Below are 25,057 nucleotides of genomic sequence, written 5' to 3' on the forward strand. Positions count from 1 at the left end.
CCAAAATAAAAGACAGGCGAGAAGATAACAGCTCAGTCTATTACTCATTGCTACAGCAAGTTCAGACCACAGGCTTGATGCTCCTCAAAACCAGCAGGAGATAAATACTGGAGCCAAGCAAGACTTACCAATCTCAAACGCAGAGATGAATCATTTTACACTGACAATAGGCAAAAAGAAAACCTTAGAAATCTGCTAAGCTTCTTCATTCCTCACCAATTATTTATTTTCTTCTTCAATCAAGTCATTATAAAAGCACCTGCTTTGAGGACAGGTTTCACTCTGCTGAAACAGGGGGTGATGCTGAGAGGTGTGATGGACTTACCCTTGCACACTTTGCAGCACTGGCTTTCCACGTGCACCGGGAGAGCGTCAGGAGGACAATCCAGAGGGGGACAGGACATCCTTCGGCACTCCACAACACCACTCTGAGCAAAGGTTTTAAGACAAAATTGAACTACAACTGCTGTAACTAGCATATTATACAAAACACAGAAGACAGCCGACCCATCCTTCAGTAACAAGTTTAATCGTATCCAACTACAAACTTAAATCAAAATGCATCTGAAGGTGAATCGCCCCCTTTTGATACATATTACTGGTTTTACCCCACTTCCCCTGAGCAATGTGCATTAAGTGGAAAATCTAAGCCCATCTTTACAAGAACACACACACCACTTTCTGTAGGCTTTGCCAATCATCTTTGAGATTTTCAACCATCAGTTTTCTATTTTCTTGAGCAAACAAAGGCTCTCTTCAGATATTTATCAAATAATTTCAACGAGACAAGATTTACATACTAATTCTCTTCTGTTCCTTCATTTTTGAGAGTGATAAACACTGAAAACAGAATCTGCATGTTGTTACCATGCAAGCTGCAACTAAGCATCTATGAATACTATTAAGATAATGCTTTCTTTTGAAAAAACTACTGCAGTGAAAACAATTCCAAACCAAACACAATGCCACACTTTCACCCCAAAACCATAAAGTTCTCAAAGATATAATTAGAACAAATAAGAAAGCGTTGTCAAGGGAAAACATTTTATTTATGAAGCTTGCACATAAGCAATGTCAAATTTTTATTTATTTTACCATTTCTTTCCCTATTGTTCATATTGCCACTACATGCATACTAAAAATTCTCCGAGTTAATATTACGCATTCAGGGGCCATTTTCACATTTTAATTAAGTCCTGCTCTTTAGAAATTCTTACTTGGCATGTGCAATTCCTGCAATGATCATCTTCAACCCATGAGTCTTTGTCTCTATAGATCAATCCATTTACTTGACAAGTCTTCTCGCAATGACAGTCTTCCAATTGACTCAGTCTTGTTTCTGCATAATTTAACTATAAATGAAAGTAACTTGATGAGATTTCTGCAAGTCAAACACATGATTTAAAAAAGCAAATATGAGAAAGCAGTACGCTTATTTTTAGCCGAACCAAGTTTGACTACAACCTTTGAAACACTGAACCGGGATGTCAGCAGATATAAACTAACGCTACTCAGACTTTGATGGAGCTCTCCATGCCAACTGAACATGGGTTATGATTCACAGAATCCCAGAATGTCAGGGATTGGAAGGGACCTCGAAAGCTCATCCAGCCCAATCCCCCCGCCGGAGCAGGAACACCCAGGTGAGGTTGCACAGGAACATGTCCAGGCGGGTTTGAATGCCTCCAGAGTAGGAGACTCTACAACCCCCCTGGGCAGCCTGGTCCAGTGTCTGTCACCCTCACTGAGAAGTTTCTTCTCAAATTTAAGTGGAACCTCTTGTGTTCCAGTTTGAACCCATTACCCCTTGTCCTATCATTGGTTGTCACCGAGAATAGCCTGGCTCCATCCTCCTGACACTCACCCTTTATATATCTGTAAACATCAATGAAGTCATCTCTCAGTCTCCTCTTCTCCAAGCTAAAGAGCTCCAGCTCCCTCAGCCTTTCCTCATAAGAGAGATCCTCCATTCCCTTAACCGTCTTTGTTGCCCTGTGCTGGACTCTCTCCAGCAGTTCCCTGTCCTTCTGGAACCGAGGGGCCCAGAACTGGATACAATATTCCAGATGCAGCCTCAGCAGGGCAGAGTAGGGGGGCAGGAGAACTTCTCTTGACCTAGTAACCACCCCCTTCTAATACACCCCAGGATGCCATTGGCCTTCCTGGCCACAAGGACCCAGTGCTGGCTCATGGTCATCCTGCTGTCCACCAGGACCCCCAGGTCCCTTTCCCCTACGCTGCTCTCTAATAGGTCATTCCCCAACTTATACTGGAACCTGGGGTTGTTCCTGCCCAGCTACAAGACTCTACAATTGTCCTTGTTATATTTCATTAAATTTTTCCCTGCTCAACTCTCCAGCCTGTCCAGGTCTCTGGATGGCAGCACAACCTTCTGGTGTATCAGCCACTACTCCCAGCTTCGTGTCATCTGCAAACTTGCTGATAGTACACTCTATTACCTCATCCAAATCATTGATGAAAATATTGAATAATACAGGCCCCAGTACGGACCCTTGAGGCACTGCACTAGATAAATCACGCAACTGTCTCTTGTACTGTAACAAACCCCGCTAAGATCCCCTCAGGAGTGCCCAGGCACCACTGAAAGTTCAAGAACTACAATTGTTTTTAAAACTAATTTCGTAGTTGCTCACCAACCTGATTACAGGTCTAAAATCATGAAGACTGGCGGACTGACTTTTCCTGTTCATCTCCATCTCATCATTGCTAAGCATCAGCCAGACTAAAACTTTCAGACTTCTAGGAAGGTCTTTATAATAGCAAATGAGATTTAGAGGGGGAGAAGTGTTTTAATCCAGTGTAGAACAAAATAATCCCAGACTCCGATTAACAGAGAAGCCATGCTCCTTGCTGTTCCCATTACCTCCTCAATTCAAACTACTAAAATGTGTATTTTTCCATCTGCAGGCATGCAATTGCTATGTTGACTGATGAGATACTATGCAGTAATAAGCAAGGATAATGCCCATTCATGTAGCAGAAGAAAAGGAAAAGGCTTTCTGAACCACTCACTCCTAAACCATATAACAGACCTCCCCTTCTTACAAGGTACCATTTTACCATCCTCCAGAAACAAACAACCCCCATTTATCCCTCCTCATACCCAGCGCTATCATCTCGAATCCCTAAGAGCACTCAAAATTACCTTCCCATTTACTCATTCTAAAAATAAATAAATAGAGAAATACAGACTTTATATACAGAACTGCCATTGCTCAAAAAATTACCATGGTGCCAGCTGGACGGGAGTTTCTCAAGGTGTTGATTATTTTACACTCACATTTGTCTTTTGTGTGTAAGCCACCACACTGAAGCCACTGCAAATAGCAAGGCTACCTAAATCTGGCGCAAGACAAGATGAATGCGTACTCTATTCTGCTATAAATACGATGCTATTATCCTACATTATAGGTTGCTACATTTTAATAGTGACAAATTTTATTTAAAAAAGAATGCACAGTGCTACAGTATTTTTTACATAATGCTATATATCTGAATTTCATATACTTCCATCCTCTAAAATTCCATCCACTTTAAATGAAAGTATTCTAATATGCCTTTTTTCATTCCTGCCCATAAAAGAGCAACATATTTAGGGGGAAGAAAAAGAAAATAAATACTAGGCCAATTTCTGTGATATTTTTTTCCCCTGCAGTCCTCAGGAGAGAAATCCCGCAATAAAAGCTCTTTATTTCTTAAGTTGTTATTCTAGGATAATAGGCAATTGATACTCTGGTGACTTCAAAACTGCTTTTCACATTTTAGAGGCAAAACTATCCTCTTAGTGAGCTGCTTGTTTCCAGCAGAAACTCTTTTCAGGTCATTGTATTTAGTCATTATATTGACAGTATGTAAAATACATTCGGTTTTGTTTAAAAAGTGTCTGATTTGTCTTATACTTCTACTTTATTTACAGATCTTGTATTTTCTTTTGAAATGAACATTCCCATATGAATGGGCTATATAAATTTTAGAGAAAGGACTTTAGAAACACCCAGGTTTTGAAGAGGTAATTCATATTGTCCTTTGTCTGTCCTAGAAGTTGTTCCCTAGAAAAAGAAGAAAGCTCTAAGAGAATAAATACTTTGAAAGTATTAACTTTTTCTGACAATTGTGTTACCCTGCTAAGTTTTATTTACTTCAAAATAATCTACCTCCTAAGAAATATCTTTAAATGTAGCAGATCAATCAAGCAGATCACCAGGAAGGCAGCCAACAACAAACCCTCCAATACTCAGAGGCCAATAAATGTATCTCAGCCCACAGAATCGGTTCAGAAACACCATTCAACTGTTACCTGTTCTACTAAGGTGACCAGAAACATAGTTTGGTTCTGAACTTCATGCCCTAATTTCTATTTAATTCTACTATTCTTAATTTCTACTGAGCTCGATAAAGCAATGAATTCCTTAAAATTAGCTGAAATATCCTTCAAAATGTTACCAAATGCCCACAATTAGAGTTGTTGAATATTTAAAACATCAGCTGAAAATTCTCAAGCTTCGAATATTTTTTTAGGTTATAAATCGAAATAAACTCAGGATGGAGAAGTGTGTACCATATCAAGCATTTTACGTACACTAACCAAACCCTAAGTTCTTAACATTCAGGAATATTTGACCAACTACTATTCACAAAATTTATTTCGCACTTTCCTTGCTGCTTTTCTACCCACACAAGTAATTGAAAGATGACAGATTTCTATTAAAAATGTGATGTGTATGGCAAAACTAAAAATTAAAGCATCAAGAAAACCCAAAACCTATCAAAAATTTACATGGAAAATTTTGTTAAACATAAAAGTATTCATGGCCATATTAAACCATGACATAAACAAACCAGATTAACTAGTCCATCAATGAATTCAAGCAGTTGATTTTTCTGGATTTTGATCAAACTCACACTTTAACCTTTCTGATCTCAAATGAGGAAAGTTTCAGTAGAAAGTTTTGTGCTGCAAGTCTTCATTTCACAAGCACATCCGAATATAAAGCACACCCCAGTGTGGGCCCGTAATCTACCAAAAAGAAATTATATTCCATTCAAAGAAATGCAGGAGATGCCCAGACTGATTTCAGTTGGTTGTTAGAGTTGCATGAATTATTTTAGTCATTATATTTAAAGAGGAACTAACAGTGTTCCAACAGGGCAGTTGGGAATGCTGAAATACATCATCATCCTTTTCTCCTGTAGTAAATTAATATTTTAGCCAGATATCTAACACACTGACCTATGGTTTCTATGTAAGGACACAAGATTAAATCAACTGAAGATATATACTGGAAAGATCCAGGATTCAAATGATGACAAAAATAAAACAGGCTTGAAAAGCCAGCTTTTATTCATCTTTAAAAGCTATGTCTTTACAAGACACAGCTAGGAAGAGGACAGAATGGTGGTTGGCTTGTTGCAGGCTGTGACCAAATGCTCCTGCACGTAGCACTCCATGACAATCTGCTATAAATAATGCTTTGCTGGGACCCCCTATAGAGCCCCCAGGTCCCATCCTGAGCCAGCACTTGGCTCATGGGACTCCGAGGTAAAGCCCAAGCGAGAGGGTTCTCTGTACTCCTGCCTACATACTGCAGAATTTGCACTGTTACCAAAATTATTGGAGCCTGAAGCCACTAGTGAGATGTTTTCTTCCCAGGTAAGCCCTGGCATGAGTCTTCATGGTTTTACGTTACAGAAACTGCACATACACATTCATTACAAACAACATTCACTAGACTGTTCAATGCTGTAAAACAGCTGTAGCCAAACACTGATTGAGGGATAAACTGAAATCCTAGATATAGCAGAGCCTAAAACCAACAACTGGACATCAAAGCAGGGAGCCCACTTTCCCAAAATGTCATGTTCATGCTCCGCATCTCTTGGTGCAGGACTAGGAGCTGGGGCTCATTGCTCCTGTACACGAGCAAGCCATTTTCTGGCCACCTGTCCTGGCAAACAGGAGCCCTGCAGGCAGCTGCACAGCCCGTCAAAGCCTAACTCTGCCTCACCATACATCATCCCCATATGATGGACCTGTTCCTACATTAGTACCACTGGTGGCTATTGTGGCCAGGACTGAAAAGGCAAATACAAACCTTAATACTTCCCCTCAAGTCCCTCCATTTTTAACGTGCATTTGTCTACTAAATTAACTTCCTTTCCTGCTGCATCCATTTTCCCGGCCACCGATATTTCTGTAAGAACTGCAATGAAACAGTGAGTGCACTGCTACAACAGAAAGGAACTCGCAAAGAAGGATTATCCCAGCACCACTTTATGGAAGCACAGAGTCTTTGCAGCAGAAATAGCGTGTTATTTGCTTCCCCTCGTAAAGTACTAGCAAGCAAAAATATAATTAACAGCAGAGAAAGCAAGTTGCTCAGTACAGTGCATAATTGGGACTTGCTCATAACACCAGCAGGGCTCAAAATAATTGCCTCTTTTTCACAGTACAAGCAGCAAACTGAACTAAAAGCTTCCATTTCGCATTCAGAGTCAGACAGTCCAAAGTATGTCAGCTGAGCAAGTGGATTGTCAGTATAATGTGCACACACTCTAAAAACAAAGTTTCCCTTTCCTATTAGGAAGGAAAAGGGCACTTAAAAGCAGCACAGTAAAGAGTATAATGCTTTTACGCTAGGAGCACTACTATGTAAATCCTATTTTTGAAATTCCTGTTCAGTAACTACACTGAGATTAAAGGAGTCTGCAGGTTGTTGTAGCTGCACTTAAATCTGTAAGTAATTAGAGCGTATGTGCTGTTTCAGATGAAACAATTAATTGCCTTTTACCACAGACCAGACGGTTCACTAACATTAACCTCAAGAAGTGTTCACAGGTTGCCCTTTAACATACACCAGCGGTTCAGTCACCTCTAAAACACATCTTCCTACCCCAAAACTTCACCACAACCTTGGCTGAAGGACCTTGGCTAACACCGAGGTTGACTGTTTAACATGGGAGCAGATTCTAAAGAAAATCTCCAAAACTCCAAACAAAAAAACACTGTAGCTTCCCATTCATCCTACTCACAATCAAAAAAAAAAAAGCAGCTTCACAGCAATTTCCATTTTGCGTCCTCATTTCAGTTCCCAGGAAGGAGACTACACCAGTCCTGAAGACTTCACAGGACTTCCCACAGGCAAACACGCACCCTCTGACAGCATCACACGGTGAGGAAATTGTTGAAGGATTTCACTCCTTTGTTTCTACATTTATCCCTCAGCGGGAAAAGGGAAATCACGCTAAGGCATCTCACAAAAAAGTCAGACCCTGGGTATTTTGTCACTATTTTACAAATAACAAGGCAGACAACAGAAACTGTATAAGGCTTAAGTGACATCCGTGAAGCTATATCCCTAAGTCCACTGCAGATGGGGGTATCGGCAGAAGGAGAAAAAGAAATGGCTCTGCCATGAAAATGTAGAATAATTGCAAAAGGAATAAGTACTTCCACGTCGGTCTTAGCACAGAAGAAAATGGGCAACTGACAAAGAAGCTTAGGTACCTACTTTTGCAGTCATTTTTGCCAGGAGTTCTTGCAAATCCATGATTCCTTGCACCAGACTTAAGAAATCACTGCAGGTCGGGCATGCTCAATAAAGGAAGAGTAAAAAACAGAAAGGAAGAGAAGAAAAGACACAATAAACTGTAAATAACCAACAGTATATCAAACTTGATTTATGTGACCACGAAATACAATCTGTTTACAGAGAATTTTTGCCTTCTACAAGTCAGGACATGCAAAAATGGCAAGCCTGAGAATATTGTTTTTAAAACGAAGTAATTTGTATGAAAAAATCTAAAATAGAGAGAATAAAGACAATGCTACTTACTGCGATTCAGATTTGGACACTGCGTTATATATCCATTAGGTATAAAGATGATTTTCACATCTTGAATAACACCCTTTGTAAAAGAAGAGAAAACTGGTAATACAGATGACAAGCATTCGCTTAGTTCTGTACATGACGTTTCACAAGTCTTAAGCGAGTACAAAAAAATTGACCAGCTCACTCTTCTCACAAGGAAAATAACTGAAGAGGAACAAAACATAACCACTCCTCCTATTTTCCTGTGTGTCTGGGTATTAATTTTAATAAACCACAGAAATAATACTGCTTTGTCTTTTGCAATCACCAAATATAAGCTGCTTAAATGTCTTAAAATGGGATGAGACTGGTGCAAAACCAGTGAAATAATATCCATTATTCAAGCCTACGACACACTTTTACATAAGACAAAAAGAAAACGCAACGGTACTCTTTAGTGATTTAGCCAAATTAGACTGTGAAATCAAACAGTATGAAAAGAGAAGTATATAGTGCAAGAGGTACGAATCTACACTTCAGTTGTTCGGTTTAGTTTAGCCGACCAGCTTTGTATCTCAACAGGCGGTTCACGTAATTGTGCCATCAGTTAGAATTAATTCCTCTCTCTAAGCCAGACAGATGGAAAGATCCCTTGTGCAGGACTGGCAGGAATCAGGACTCCAAGGTCAGAGCCAACTAATGCAGGTTGTACGGGGCACAGAAACGGAACTGGACAGGGATGGAGAGAGGAAGGACCAAAAGGTCCAGTGCCAGCTGCATCCTCTGTTGTTCCCGACTTGCCAAGATATCCCCGATGGAAGCAGCAGACACAAAGGGTTGCCCAGTGTCCCTGAAGAATTCTAGATCCTTCAAAGAGCCTAGAGAATGCTGAAGCTTGTGTTTGCTTTTCAGCTCTGTACAAAGCTCTCGCTCCATCTTTGTCTGTGACACACTCCATGAGACCCACCAGCTTTAGTAACGCCATGGTCACTAAGGGAGAGGAGAAAAGGAAAACAGGGGTCTTCTAGTGCTGTTATTTGTACTTTCCCTGGCTGTTAATCAGATCGCATGACATGGGTCTATCTCCTCCCAGACACAGAAGAATTTCTTTAATTTAAAAGGAAATTTATCATCGCTGCAGTTATTATCTAATTAAATTACTGATTTGTAAGACTATGTTTCAGTTTTCTATTACATCGCAATAGAGTTAATTTTGCAGACCAAGGACATAGCCACTTGCTCAAAATGTTGATCTCCACCCAGAAATAAAATATAGGCCTCAGACAGCCCTTGAATCCTTACAAATATAGTAACATTTAACATTTACTTGTTAATTTGCAGAACAGCAGAAGGGAAGCAACAAGCAGTGTTTCCTGCTTACTGTTTCATGATCAAATATTAACTGAAAATATTAATAGACATAATCAGATCACACTGTCTTTCTTGTGGAAGTACATACATTTATTAACCTTTTCATCTATGAGAATAATGAAACCATCATAATAATGAGAAGCAATACTGTCACTGGAAATGGAACATCCTGAAAGCCATTTTACATACATTCTGCCAACAATCAGCAAGAAATTAGGTGAGGCACAAAAATATAATTCAACGCTTAAGCCTCTCCAGCAAAAAGCTCAACCAAGAGTGAACGAGATTACAGAGCTTCACCAGAGTATATTGCACAGCTAACAAGACATCATCCAAAAAGAAGTGATGTTTTCCTCAGCCTTTTTTTGAAGTGCATATTGAACTTCAAATATGGTTTGTTGCATCAGAGCCCCACCGCTCAACTGTCTTTTGGATACAACCTGAAAACGAAACACAACTATATTTTGTGTGTTAATTTCTGGCTACATGAAAGCATGTTACCATGGAAAAAACGTATGAACTTCAATTCACCAATAGAGATGCCTTCTAAGTCTATAAACCCTCTGAAACAGAATTAATACGATCAAACACAGAAGTGAACCTTCAAAGAGCAGAAATTTTGCTGATGTATCTTTTTAATAGAAAGACTTCATTATAGGCAAACACTTATTACAGCCATAATTACTGTAACAACACGAACAAGCTTGGACTATTCCTCCCTCAGCATCAAGTCTCGGTTGCTGAGAGCTTTCTGTGACCACAGCCAGAACGAGAATTAGGCACAGGCAGCTCGCCATGGGCAGCTCAGGGCTCTGGTTCACTTTGGCACAGGGTGGACTTCTTCAGTCCACATTCCATGAAAATCAGGATTTGGCCTTGACAGGGAGATGTCAGTGGTCAAAATCTTCCTGGTTTTTCCCTTCCCAAGCAAAAATCACCTTTAGCATTTGGCTAATTACAACCAAAGCTTCAATTCAGCATCAGGACTCACTAGCTTGAAGAGCCTTGATCTGCGCCGGCAGATTACCAGCTACAAGATGAAATTCAGGCCTGCAGCACTAAATATCAAGCCTATCCCATGAGGATGTAATACAAAAGCTCTGTTTATTGCACTTCTCATGTCTCTATTAAACAGAGAACTCCTCCCACACGGTGTGAAAAGGCTCATATACTCCACGAGCTCTCCACTGCTGCGTTTTCATTTCCTCCATCGCCTTTCACCCTCTTTAAAAGCTCCTTCTCCCACAGAGATAACTCGTGCCACACAGCTGTGTGAGCTGCACGGACAGGCTGGTGACAGAGGCACCAGCAGATGTGCCCGAAGCCCCACGCCGAGGTGATGCTACACCAGCACCACAAGGGCCAGCGTGTCCCACGCCAGGTGCTAGAACAGCCCTTGGCAGGGTATTGACCTCACCTCAGCCTGTACAACTCGAGACCGAAACGACGACAGAGACCCAGGTATACACGTGATGCTCTGCAGTAAAAATATCAACATGCTTCTCAAGCACCTGCCATACGCTCCCCAGGCGCAGCTGCAGGATCAATAGAGCCTGCTGTAGCCGATATGAAAATTACCATCTTTCGACATGAATCACATAGTCAGCAATGCATTAATAAGCTCATTTCTGCAGCAGCTCTTTGGAGGGAGCCTTAGGGGGAAGGGTTCTCCCCAGTGATAAAATGAATTCTGCAGATAATTCTGACCCTGACAGCAATCACATTCATCCCAGAGTGAAGGTTCCCTGGATGGCTGGCATCGCTCTCTTCCTCCTTTCAGTTGCATTTACTTTGGTTTCCTAATCTGATTATGATGCTATTCTTTAGCCCTAAAACAGATCTTGGGTTTGGGTCACACAAAGAAACCTGAAGGGTCAACATGTATTTCTCAAAGGAAGTAATTCACAAGATTCCCTTGAAAGCAAACAGACAAAGCTGTCTTCAGTCTGTTATCCATTTGCTGCCGCCGCTGCTGTGCTAAAACCGTTCCATCTCATCTGAACTCCAAATGCTTGGTTGTCACGGGTAAGTTGCAATGAGTAAGAGATACCAGTTGTAAGGGGCGAGACTTCAATTCCCTTGATTATGCCATAGAGCACTTCACTCCCCGCCAAGGCCACACGCACAGCAGGGCTACTTATGGAATAATCACTGCAAGTAAGGATGTGGAACAAAAGCACAAATAAGAAAAATGGCAGGAACCGGCCACAGTGACTTAGGAATATCATACCCCTCATTCCTTTTCTGATATACTGAAGAATTATGATCCAAAACTGGCAGGAGAATATGGCTCAAAATGTGCTTTAACACTATCCACTTACAGAAGGACGCAACAATTAATTAACTATCATTAAAGTAAGAAAATTTTTGGAACAGCAAAGATGATACTCAGAACAGTACTCAGTGCTTTTTGTTACACACATTATCATGGCTCCAGCAAACATACCAAAATGTTAATTCCTTTTTTAACACTCTTATTTCCCTGCAGATCTCTGTTTACATTAAGGAAAATAGATCTATCTCTTTACATGCTAAAACAGTGAAACAAATCGCTCTGAAAAAGAAAGGGAGGTCCTGCTTAGCATGTAAATGTATGGAAAGAGATATGTACTCTCCATAAACTGGCAAAATCCCAAGTTTTTGCAATAAGTAACATAAACAAAAATAAGATTTCTGAAACTCTCAAGCAGGATTTAAAAAATATAACCAATTATATTTCTGCCCTGAAGAAAGTTAGTAAAATATTCAAGCGTGCATATAGCAAAGTAAGACACTTGTCGGCTTTCATTATGATCAATAAAAACTGTCAGCTCATTAGCATATCATTAGCTACCCTGCTGTTTCCAAAGTGTTAACGCGTGGAAATATTAATTTATAAACATATAATGTCCCAGAGTTCTGAGGCTCTGACTGCCTGCATAAAATAAGAATTTAAGATGGGCGAATCCAACATAACTTCTTTTTTTCCTATGTAGCTATAAACATATGTTTACCATCTGTGGAATTATGGGAAGCAGCTGAGGAAAAAAAACAACAGCTGTAGAATGAAATAATACTATCAATTTCACTTTGCAGTGACAGCTCAGCTGCTGGAGGATGAAATGTGCTGTAGGTTCAGAACAACTCTCGGACAGCCATTCAAGTTGAAAGTTGCTTTTTACCTCTGTCTCACTATTAAAATTGTGAGTTGCTGCAACAATCTTATCCTAAATAATTTTAGCATTAAATAATTGTCTTAGGTTGTCGGAATCTCAAGATTTTGAGAAGAGGTCCTCAGAAAAACAGCAACTTGTAAAATTGTCTTAGGAACCGACAGCTTCAAAGGGAAACTGAGTGGGTGATAAATCACCTTGGCAACAAATCCACGCCAATATCGAGGACAGGCAGACTGGCCGATCACTGCTATAGACTCTTCCACTGGTAAACGCTTGCACCATGGCTTGTTACTCAAAACTGGAAAAAAACATCCGAAACTTTTCTGTAGCTTTTTTACAAAGTAAAACATTTAACTTTCAGGTGGAAGAGGTGATTTTAATTTGTCACTGGATTTTGTTTGTTGGTTGGTTCAGCAGTTCAACCTTGACTAGAAAAGCATATAGCCTCACCAGAGGGGAAAAATACTGCAAGAAAACACACAGGAGCACGCTTTTCAAGTTGTAAGTCATTTCTCTGTCCTTTGCAATTTTGGAAATGTGTTGGCATTCATTGAATCTGGAATATATTGCCATTACTCAAATCCTCTTTCTCCTCTGAAAAGTTCCCCGTGTCCATACTGGTGTTCTCAATAATGATGTCTTGGGGAGCCTGATAAATGGAAAAAGGCTTTACACGTAGGAGCAGCCCGAGCCCTGACAGCCATTCAACCCGGGCTTTTTGGAAGAAATAGAAGCTCCGAAGGACCAAAAAGTTCATCAACAAAATTTGGTGACCCACTATTTAATCTCTGTTGAAAAACACAGTGACACGCTTAGTTGTGAAAAATAGAAAGGTACTCCAGGAACAGAAAAACCCACTATTTAGCAGCAAGGCAAAGGCAGTGTGTACCATATCTAGTATTTGCCACAGCTGGAAGGATCAAAGGCCAGGAGACCTTCTCTGCTCCAGGAGTCAATGCTGACAGGCAATAAAGGAAGAGTCACCCAAGGCAAACAGCAGACAAGTGAGGGTATTTTGCACGTGAAATCAAAGAGGAAACCACCTTTGAGAGTGATTAAGACCACCACTGTCCATCAAGGAGACCACAGCAAAGCTGTTTTTTCATGAAGGTTTAAAGATGAAAGCCAGGAATAGATTCTGACAGCGCTTACACAGTCTCATTCAGTCCCCAGGAGTGGCAAGGCAAGAGCACAGCAGGTAGGTGAGACCTAAAGTAAGGAACCCAAATAAAACCCCCAAATACTGGGCACCGCAGTCAGTAACTACGAGAGCCTTTTCTCTAAGCGCTGGACATGCCTCAAATCCCGAGTCCACAGTTTCTACTAAAATTCATACAAATCAGATGTCAGGAGTGTAAGGCAACGAATCAGAAATATCTTGTCGATTATTTATTAATATCCTTCTTCATGTGCCGTTTCACATCCGCTTACCTTAAAGAAACCATGTTTCCTGTTTCTCTGTCCGAGCCATAAATTGCTTTCAGGTGTCAAATTGGTTTCTGGGGGATCAATGATGCGTTCATAAATCCTGCAGAGGGAATACATTGCCATTACTTGAATTCTCTTTTTCTTCTGAGAAGTTCCTAATCAAAATCAGCTAACGATAAAAGATGGAAAGTAGAACCAAATCCATTAAACATGATATTTATCATTGATAGTTATAAAGGTATATCACAACTTTAAAATAAAATATAAAAAAAAAGGTGAAAACCTATTAAAACCACTAACATATAAAGACTGGATAAAGCTGAAACTCCCCTTGTGCAACTGTGCAGCACTAGGCTAAAGAAACACAATGCCAGAACCCATCATAGTAGGAAAAACAATAAAATGAAACCATCCTATCCTAAGGGTGGCCTTCAAATTGAGCTACCCATTCTGGAGAAAAAGTGCAGTCACACACAAGATTCAACCAGAGAAACGACACTTTGGGGTTTTCAGACTGGTTAGAATTTTGAATAGAGGCCACAAAGAAACTTTATCTCACCCCTACTCCCATGGACTTTTTGTCTCTACATTTGTGTTATTCATCCCTGCACCTGGATCTTTTGTTTTATCCATGTCTCCCATTTGCTGCTGTTGTTGACTTAATTTGGCCTGGGTGCTCACATGTGCTGCCACTAAAAGGAAACGGCCTCAAGTTGTACCAGGGGAGGTTCAGATTGGATATTAGGAAAAAATTCTTAATGGAAAAGGTTGTCAGGCATTGGAACAGGCTGCCCAGGGCAGTGGTGGAGTCACCATCTCTGGAGGGGTTTAAAAAGTGTTTAGACGAGGTTCTTAGGGACATGGTTTAGTGCTAGAGTTGGGTTATGGTTGGACTCAATGATTCTGAGGGTCTCTTCCAGCTGAAATCATTCTATGATTCTACTCTACATGCGGCTTGCCCATGTCACCAGCAGAATAGGACATCTTTGTATTAATATATGTTTGGTATCTAGCATTACAGGGACATTTTCTTGATTATTCTCCAAGTAACTAGAAAGAATAGCAATAAGAAATAACAATAACAAGAGATAAAATGAGGTTTACAGGCAAACTGCTGCACTGCTGTGATGGTGTGCTCCCCTCAGCCCCCAACCTGGCCTTTTCTGGTAACTCTGATCAAGTGACAACCACCAGTGGCACTCATGATGGGTGCATCTGGTCTTAATATTAATAGTTGTATCCAGCTCAAGGCAGATTCAGGGGAGAAAAATAACAAAATAGCCAAGGGCTAATTTCTGGTAATGGACCCATCTGGCCACAGTGCTGGTCCTACTCAACTCAAGCCAGATTTGGAAAATCTGGCATCTGTGGTTGGTATGCAAATATGACTATGAGTCAATCATTTCACTCTATAAACAGCAGACAGTCCAGAGGCTGTTGAGCTCTCCCGTACTGCAGCAGCTGCACGATGGGATGTGTCTCAGGGTTACACCTTGTGACTGAGACAATCCTTATCACATCAGATACTCGCTGAGTGAATCTGGACTAAGTGCACTGGAACTTTTCAATCTTAGCTAAGTGATATAAAGGAGGCAAACTTACTATTTCCTTAAAAAGAAACAACAACAAAAATCTCGAACCTGAGAACAAAATAGTTACATGAAAATTCCAGCTCAAGAATGCGAGTACAAGAGTCTAATAATCATTATTTTATTGTTCAAGTTTATTATAATTATCATGAGCCCTAATTCATCACATTTCATCAACATGATACATTTAAAGCTCTAGGAAATTCTACCTCCACTAGTTAATTACTTCTTACTATCTATAAAATTATCACGCTGAGCTGTTTTACCTGTTCAAAAAACAAAACAAGATGATATTCTTTTAAACCATGTTTTGAGAATTACAGGAATTTTGCATGCACCATCTCTAACTCTTCTGCCATGCCTCACACAAAATTGAAGATCTACTCAAATGCAAAACTGCTGTAAAATGTGGAACAAGGAGCAAGGAATTAGATGTCCCTTGAGTAAACCAATGACTAAATTGCACTATCACGTTAGGAATTTCTCTTTGGATATATAATACATCTTTGTTCACGACCTACGTTAATAAAGTTCTCACCAGAAAATTTCTAATCTCATACAAAGACTAGTCAATATTCCATAAAGAACTCTGTTTCTGCTAACAGATAAAATCCCAGTGCTGACCAGGTTCAACAACACTGCTTGTTGAAGAATATGTGATTTTTATTCACCTGGCCTAGCTAAAGTTTATGAAGGAACTCTACAATACCTATCTGCAATTACATATTAAAAACACAACAAAACCTAACTGACTTTGTTATATTACAGTTCAAGAAAAGCAAGTAAGGAAGTCAAATCAGAGACAGGCTCAAGTGCTTTATCTTGTCTCTTCTGATGATTTAACAAAAACTTACAACCTATGTGGAAAAGGCTCTAGTGACCTTGCTTCCAGAGTCTCTTCAGAAAGCACCGTTCAAAAGACACATGCTCATGCACATGCTCCCTATATTCCTCTAATTCCATTTCTGAAGCAGGTATTTACCTTAAATTAATGGCTTAACTAAAGGTTGGTTTGTGCCTTATCCCATATATGTCTAAGAGACTGGTTGGTTTCCTTCTCTGTAGAATTGTCCATGAAGTAACAGGCTTAGGACCGAAGTGAAGGCATGAGATGTAGATCAACCCCAACTTCCTATGTAAAAAGTTGTTTGGGTTGACACTATTTGGTTTGTGGACAGTGTGAGCTTACTTTATTACTGTATACTGTTAGGCATCAGCAAAAATATCCCAGCAAGCATACACGCATCTCATTGCTGCCCCTATAATCACCGCTACAGTCTTGAGAAATTATAAGGCCAAAAAGCACATATAAATTCATAACAGTAAAAACAAAAAGGAAGCACAAGAAACATGGTTCACTATATACTACCTCTACAACTGATTTTTATTTTTTTTTTTAAAGCAACAAAAAATAAGAGCCCTGCAACTCCTGATAAAAAGAGAGAGTGATGCAAAAACATCCAAGGGACTTTTCCAAGGGACTGGAAGCTGTTACATAAAGGTGAAACAGCTACACAAAGAAAAAACAGAACTACACAGAGGCGGCTTTTGAGTTAACATGAGCAAAGAAACATGAGTATTACTAACTCTCAATCAGTGGATTTAATAAAGATGAAAGCAAACATTTTCAAGTATCAGTGAAGAGAGCATCACCAGCTACACACATTGGCATCTGAAAGCCAGCAGAGCTGACCAGTGTGCAGTGGAGTAACGCTGGAGTAGCACTGGGAACTGAGCACATCTTCTGGCCACCAGGTTCGTGTTTTAAATCATGAGAATGTCATTCCCATAGCAGGTTTTTGAGAAGAGAGACTTCATGGGTACTGAAGGTACTGAAGACACCCTGTCCATACAGAATTATTGAGGTGGCTCTTGACTAAGCAATCAGGGATAGGGTTTCAACCAGACATCAGGTTACCCACATATGTACGCCACTTACAAATCTATCAAATGTTACTGATTGTTCAGGCAATTTTTCAGGGGTTTTCTACGCTTTGACAAACCTAGAAAGTATGAACATTTTGTAACGTATCTCAAAGTGTAATGAGAAAAGTTACTACTTAAAGGTGACATTCTCTTACACCTATTGCTTGTGAAGCGGGAAAAACCCTTGCTCTGCTCCCCTTCCTGTATTGGTTTCCTTTTGGAAGAAAAGAGGTGTGTTTCAGGCTGAAAAACTACTGTTGCTGAATAGATACAAAAGGATCCTTCTTTTTTTGTACAGCTGCACTGAGCTTCCACATCGTTCTCATTCCCTTGCTTGATCTTCTGGGCTGAGCTGTCTCACCTTCTATGGCTTTATCTACACTTGACCAATACTTCGTATTTGGCATATGAATAGCTGAATTATGTCTACTACACTTCCAGTTTATGAAGTGCTGGTCTAGAGCTCCTTGGAGATCCATTTCCAATACATTTGGCTTTGATAACCACACAGAAAAATGCACAATACACTTCACAAGAACAGGAATGCTTAGAAAGAGGACTCCAGGGAACTGTGATCTCTAAAATCACCGCAGACTGAACAGTCCCTCCAGCATGAGGAGACCCAGGTCTCCAGGTTAATGGAAGCTCTATTCCATACTTCAGACTTTCAGATTTATGATTACTGCATTCACTTGCCAGGAGAAAGCTTGATTCACCTCTACTTTATGCTGACATATTTCAAAGAAGCTAAACCATAAACTTGGAGTAGTATAACCATGAACCAATCCTTCTTGAAATGTTCATGCTCAGAATACCTTCACTAACCACTGATTCATTTAGCTAAACATAGTAAGAAAAACACCTGTTAACTGACAAAGACCCATGATGTCATTGTGTTTTGTACCAATATCTCTACACTTTGATTTATGAAGTATTCTTATGCAATCCTCAGAAACACCTTTTTCATATATGCTTTCCAAACAGGCGTCTACAATATACGGAAAACAGAAAAATCTATTAAATAATCAGTAGATTCCTGAAAGGAAACATATGTAAAATATTTGTATGCAAATATACACACACATCTTTCTCTGCATAGAGGGACAGCCTCTCTAGAAATCAAGCTCTGTTGGACATGAAGTTAGTTCCCTTCCATGCTCCCAATCTATTTTTATCATCTTTATAATGCTCTGGTAAAATAGGGAAATACCCTTGTTTTACATATATGCAAACTGAAACAAAGACTAACTGATTAACCAAGATCACAAAGAGAGCCAGGGAGGGACATTGCCCAAGAGGTAAGCTGGTAGACTGGGCACAACTGAGGCTTAACCGGCCCATGTGCTTGGCCACGTTCCCTCTGGAAAAACGTGACATGGAATTGTCTCTTGCAGGGAAGAAAATTTCTTACACACAACTTTAACAAGCAAAAGTTGACACTTGGAGAATATTTCCACTTTTGTGGAGATGCAGCTCTACTTCATACATACAATATTTGCCACGCCAGAAGCATTCTGGAAATAGCTGAAATATTTAGCAGAACATGAAAATAAACTTTGTGTCTGTTCGCGTTAGAACACATCAGCCAACATGGACTGATCAGGAGAAGCAACTGCCTTAGAATTCTGAACAATAAAATAGACTACATCTCTAACGAAGTAGCACACCAAATCAGAACATTTCCAAATTCTTTCCATCTAAACTATGAGTAGGTTGCTAAAATAGGTACATGCCTTCTCAAATTTGCATCTAGATAGGAACCAGAGTGATTTATTTTATTAGTAGTACAATTAAGAAACAAATAGCTGCAATCTAAATATTCTTGTGGCTGGGGCATGGCAGGAACCTCATTTCTTGGTCCCTGGTCTCTATCAACCCAATAAGAGGGTTGTTTGTTCCTGATATGGTTGCCATACTTCTTACTCTGTTGAAGGTAAAAATTTCCATGTAGCGCTCAGGTGTTGAATTCACCACACCTAATTTTAGATGTCTCACAAGTTTACACCTCCAGTGGAGCTGGTCCTCTAGATGCACTTATTTAATGAAGAGACATAAGTGTTTCTAGAGTGTGATTCATCTTCCAGCAAATGAATCACTCTCTGAAGGCCGCTCCAGTGACTGCACAGGAGCCCTTTGCTGACAGCAGGGTGAATCATCAAAACAGATTTTTGCAATTCAAAACCTGATCCTCAAAACTGACATTCTCCGGCAACCATTCGTTACCCTGTTTACATCCATCTGGATCCTCAGATCCTTTAAATAAACCGAAGGGTATGGAGAAGTCACACGAAATAACGCACTGTTCACAGGGGAGTCTTTGAAATAACGTACTCAACTTTTGTCGTGGAAAGTCAGGGGAGAGAGGGAGGTTCTCCCATGTTTCGTCTTTCTCCCAACCTAATTTGCAGAGGCATTGACCATCTTGGCCATTGTTACCATCTCCAGCTGAGGCTGCAAAAACTCAGTGCATTTGAAACAGCACTGAAATCAAACGTCAGGTCCCCTAACACAGCTCACTGGATAAAAATACCCAGCTGCTTCAAAAAGTTTGTCCAACACTTTCTGAATCCCAACTGCCTAAAGAAACAGGTTATTTTATCAGCTTCTAGCTTTAAGATACAGTATTGGCATTTGTCTTCATGTCTATTCTTCTGAAGGGATTAAGAACCGATTTTGAAAAGAAACACTGGGATGGCTTTACATATTTCTCTTTCAACCTATTTTCTATATGCTTCCCAATGAAAATATGTCAATACCAACATGATTGGATTTTCTTGATAGTGTTTACAGATAGGATGCATTATTTGACATGCATTCAGTTCTGGAGCAACTTTAACTGAATTATTCATACAGTTTCCAGTGCTCTCTTTCAGAAAAATAATCTTCTTGAGGGAAATTTTGACTTTTCCTTCTATCTATCATAGTATAGGAGTTCACAATCACTTAACAGAGGAAAGCTATTTAGATTAAAATCTCAGGTTTTGAGGGAAGCCTTTTGTTATTAAATTTCGAATATACAATAGTAACTGCCAACTATTTAATCAAAAGTTACTGTTCAGCTCTGGGAAGAAGAACAAATAGGTGAGTCCAGTAATATTATATGTTAGGTAAAAGACTCAAGAGTGCATGCTCAGTTTTTAAGTTCTCTTCAAACTCTGTCACGCAAATGATTTCATTGATTTTCCTGTATAATCACAGAGATAAAGTTAATGTACTCTTCAGTTTAATTATTCCAACTACAAATCTAAACTAAAAAATAAAAATGTATCTAGATAAAACTCTATAAGCAATCGCTTTATTCATTGAAAAAAAATGTAAATTGACTTTCAAGACCCTCTAACAGGAAGAAATTACACAAACACAAGTAAAGATGGTTAGAAAAGCACGTGCCACTGTCAGATTTGGGGCTTTATTCTCCTTACATAAATTGAATAAGAACGAATTCACAGAGATGTTATATGCCTGTTCAAGGCTTTCTTTACAAAACAAATTCAACTTTTCAGTTTCCTACAAACTTATCAATGAATTGTAGGAGTATTTTTGCGGCATTAAACTAAAACAAATCATTGTTATTGAGTCAAAGTAAAGAATTGGACCCAGTAGATGATATGACATGGGCCAGATGAAGGGCAGAAATCCCTCTTTCTCAGAGTACTATACTTGCATGGTATCCTTCATCTGGAGATCCTGAGGTGAATTCAAACACCTTTACAAACAAGGTTAATATTATTAACTTTACTATCCATTTTGACCTGGTAAATCTGAGCTAAACAGCTTGTGGTTCATGTTCCTGGCATCGCCTATGAAACTTGCACATAATCTACATGTAGCAGAAACACAAGAGGAATGGACTTGGTGTTGTTTCTGATGAAGATGCCAACTTTTACCGCATTCAGTCTGCTCAGCTCCAGCAGTGCTTAAGGTGGTATCTGGGCCAAAATAATGTCTCTCCTGAAGTGCTGGGGGAGATGTCATCTACATACACAGATTTTTCTTCTAAAAATCAACATCTTATAAATTAATGTGAATGTAGGTACCTGTCTTTAAACATCTCAATATAGAGTTGAGAGTCACGTAGCTCAAATACCACTTTTCAAATAAATATCTGGCTCACCAAAGGTATTTTGGCATCTTTTTACCACTTGTGAGCAACCATTGCTATCCCAAGTACCAGAGCATAAAACACGCAGTAAGGTTTGGGGCTTTTTTTATGATGCACACAAGTAACCACTACAGACAAGGAGACAAATCCACTTATAAATGAAGACAACCCTAAAACTCACAGGGTCACTAAAAGACACCTTTTAACATCAGCAAGCTTTGAATCAGGTTCTAAACCAGAACACTGAATAAAGCGAGCTGTTAACAAAAAAGCTAAAAGCACAGCACGCTCATTTGTTGCCATCCCAAATATCATACCAAAAGCCCATCTCAGATGAACCAAATGTTCAGAGCACAGATGCCAAATATCAGTAAACCAAGACTGAGCAAGCACAAACAGATTCTAGAAATAAGAGGAAGAAAATAATTCAATGCGTTCTTCCAAGATATAAAAAGAACAAAAGCTCTGCTCTCACAAATTAAACAAGAAGCCCTTAGAATAAGATGGATATGAGATAAAAAAAATACATTAAAGTATCTATGACACAAGTAGTAAGCAATTAATCCTATCTTACCTCAGAAAACAAGCGGGTAAAAATGTGCATCATAATAATGGCACAAAGTAGCACTGGTAATTCAGCTCTTGCAGCAAAACTGACCCCAAAATAAAATTCTACCAGAACAAAGAGGTAAAGCCATTGTTACGTGGCTTGTGTTATCTCCATTTTGTCATGGGAGGGAGGAAATCTAAGATTAATCTTGGTGTTTGTCACAAGATGTTTGTTGAGTGAGAACTGGCAGTGCTGAAGCTTTGCTTCTTCTATAATACATCTACCTGCGTTACACAGGGACGTGCCGGTCCCTGGCCCAAGATCCGTAGCACAAGGGTCATCACAACTGACAATGACAGCAAAACCTGAAGCACAGTACACGTACAGCTTAGAAACAGCCCTTTTTCACAAAACTATATGCAGCCTTCCTCTCATCTGTCTCATGCTACTTTCAATCCCAAATTTGCTTTACCTAGTACAGTAATGCAGGTGCAACTGCAAGAAGAATCAGGCTTTTGATTTCAACAGCTTTCTGCACCGCTACAAAAAATAAATCTAAAAGGAAGCCAGCCACCAGCATCCTTTCTACAAAACAGCTTCTCCCCCACCTCCAAAAAAATCATCTGCTGAGAAGTTAATTGCCTTACGGTGTATCTTGTCACAGGATCATCTCATCAAGGGGTTCATATCATCACTAAATGATTCGTGTATCATCACAAAATAACCTCATCCATATTCCAGAGCCAATTTCCTTTCGTGACGGAAGGAAACTGCAGGCTGAGGACCACGGGCTTTGCTTGTTAACACCCTGCCTGTGCTGCCACGCTCCCAGCAGAGCCCTTGCGTTCGCGCTGTCTCGTTAGTGGCTGTCTTTGCAACCCCACGACTCATTCTGTGTTCCTCAGTTAGTTCTTGCCACAGGTTCAGCCGATAACCCACGTCTCCATTTTCCCATGGTACTTTTCAACTGCCCATTTTGAAATATAACGTTGCACTCTCTCCATAATAACTAATTGGCCATGACTGAGGAGGTGTATGAAGCATACAGTAAACATAGAACAAGCCATTATATTGGTTCTAAAATTAAGTTTTGATGGAAACTGCCAAGCAGACAGACAGAAAAGCTCTCTCCGGGGACAGCACTCAGGTTTGGAGCTCATTTCTCACAACATCTGACACGCTCGGGAGGTGAAAGCACAGCTCAGCTGGAGTCAATGAGAGTTTTCACTGCAGACTTCACTGGGGCCAGGATTTCACCCCAGGGATGCTGTACAGCACATCTTGCAGTCAAGTTTAAGGTAACTGGCTGGTGTGACACGGAAAGATTCAATAAGGCTGAGGAAGCCCTAGTTGCATTAGCTGACAGAGTGCTAGTTACTTGCTTTTGCTTTTGATATGCTGAAGGGAACGCCACTAAAATTGCAGCTCAATTAAGTCATGCAGCTTCCGCTGATTATTTCATTACTGACCAGTCTCAGATATGAAAACAACATACAGGACTGCAAATTGCACATTACCTTACTCCTATGAGGAGGATCAAACTATCATGGAGTTCTTTAACTCCCAGAAATATCTCACTGTCCGAAGCGTGAGACTGGACTGCCTCTGCCGTTCTCTCAATCTGCACATTTGCAAAGCAGCTCCCAGCCACAGCACAGAACCACAAATTCAGTTGTCCCCACACTCAGTACCGAGCCCACGTGAACCCCTCAAACACTGCAAGACCATCCAACCATAAGGGAGGCCTGGACAAGTGGCTCCGCACGACATGTGAAGTGAGAGGGGACACTACACAACTGCTGCAGCAAGATCTGTGCCACCACCTAAGACCCCAGAGCCATGACAGCCACGCTCCCAGCATTTCCAAGCCTTGACACCTTCCACCTCTGAGCACCCGCACCCAAGGAACCAACACAACTGCTCCTGCACTCTCTGTTGTTGAGTGTCTGTCACCCAGTGCTGCACCAATGGGGACCGTCAGGTTTTGGGTAATAACAAATGCAGACAAGTAGCATCCATCTCCCTGCAGTCAACTTGATTGTGACAAGATTTGATTTCTAAAAATAATTACCTTTTGGGAACTATTACTGTTCTAAATTGTCAAAGAGACTACCAAAGTACTAGACCACTTGACAAAACTCTGGGCTGGTTTCACAGACTCGAGCGGTCTCGGTTCTGTTTGCTCAGTCGCCCTCTCACACCCCACAGCACCCAGGAGGCTTCAGATCGTTTGGGAAGACTCTGTACTATTTGCTCTATGGAGACTCAGATCTCAAGTCAGCTTCTAAACGGCTCAGAGGGGCTCTCATCTGCTCTTTGGCAAAGGTCCAATACTTTATAATAGTAGTTAGCTAAAATTATACCACCATTTTTCAGTTCAGCTCCTGTATTACCCTATGTGACTTCCAGTTCTAAACTCCAGAGATTAGCTAACCACTTCACACAGAACAGTTCATTTATGTTTTGGACTCAGTTAATCTGCCTGGCCGGAGCAAGATAATTTTTGTTATAATCCAAGAGGAAAAATCTCAAAACATTTGCTCTACCTAGTTGATTCTCAAATTACCATGATCGTCCCTCTGTCCATATGACCCCCATCAGCACTCCAACAAATGAAAAGAAAATAGAACTAAATAACAGGAGATTTCCCCTGAAAAAATTCCATAGAAATAGATGTCCAGATACATTTCAATCTATGCAGGCTAAATTTTCAGAGACTGCTCTATTAAGTAAATCACTGCACTTTAAGGGTTTATTGCTTTGACATTTAAAGGAAAAAAAAAAACAACACACACTAAATGTATACTGGACCAATGCAAAAATATTTTAAAATTAGATAATACACCTACTCACACACTTTAGGAAATGACTAAATCATTTCAGGCTTGCTGGTCATGATTTAAGATTATTTCCTCTGCCATTATCTATCCTTTCCCTCCGACACATCCACAGCCTACAAATACAATGAAGGCAAGATGCCAATGGTAAAGCATAACACATTAGCCCTGCTCTGTTGAAGTCATCAACTTGTCTATCAACATTTGCAATCCAACAGAAAGCACTGCAAGTCCCCCGTTATAAATTAGAAAAAAGAAGACAAAGCACTG

At 40.1% G+C, this 25,057-nt stretch overlaps 1 protein-coding gene across 4 annotated transcripts in view; it reads right to left on the reverse strand.

Moving 5' to 3' along the window:
• NELL1 (neural EGFL like 1) overlaps positions 1-25,057 on the reverse strand; it is a 275,157-nt gene that overhangs the window by 205,197 nt on the left and 44,903 nt on the right. For all 4 annotated transcript variants that reach the window (XM_065065504.1, XM_065065502.1, XM_065065501.1 and 1 more), the window contains exons 5-9: positions 13,787-13,883; positions 7,854-7,926; positions 7,530-7,612; positions 1,218-1,352; positions 326-428 (exon numbers count right to left, since the gene is read on the reverse strand). In XM_065065504.1, the coding sequence (XP_064921576.1) occupies positions 326-428; positions 1,218-1,352; positions 7,530-7,612; positions 7,854-7,926; positions 13,787-13,883 (491 nt within the window). The remainder of the gene's footprint in view (positions 1-325; positions 429-1,217; positions 1,353-7,529; positions 7,613-7,853; positions 7,927-13,786; positions 13,884-25,057) is intronic.

Source organism: Columba livia, chromosome 5 (genome assembly GCF_036013475.1).
Source record: "Columba livia isolate bColLiv1 breed racing homer chromosome 5, bColLiv1.pat.W.v2, whole genome shotgun sequence".
NCBI classification, from domain to species: domain Eukaryota; kingdom Metazoa; phylum Chordata; class Aves; order Columbiformes; family Columbidae; genus Columba; species Columba livia.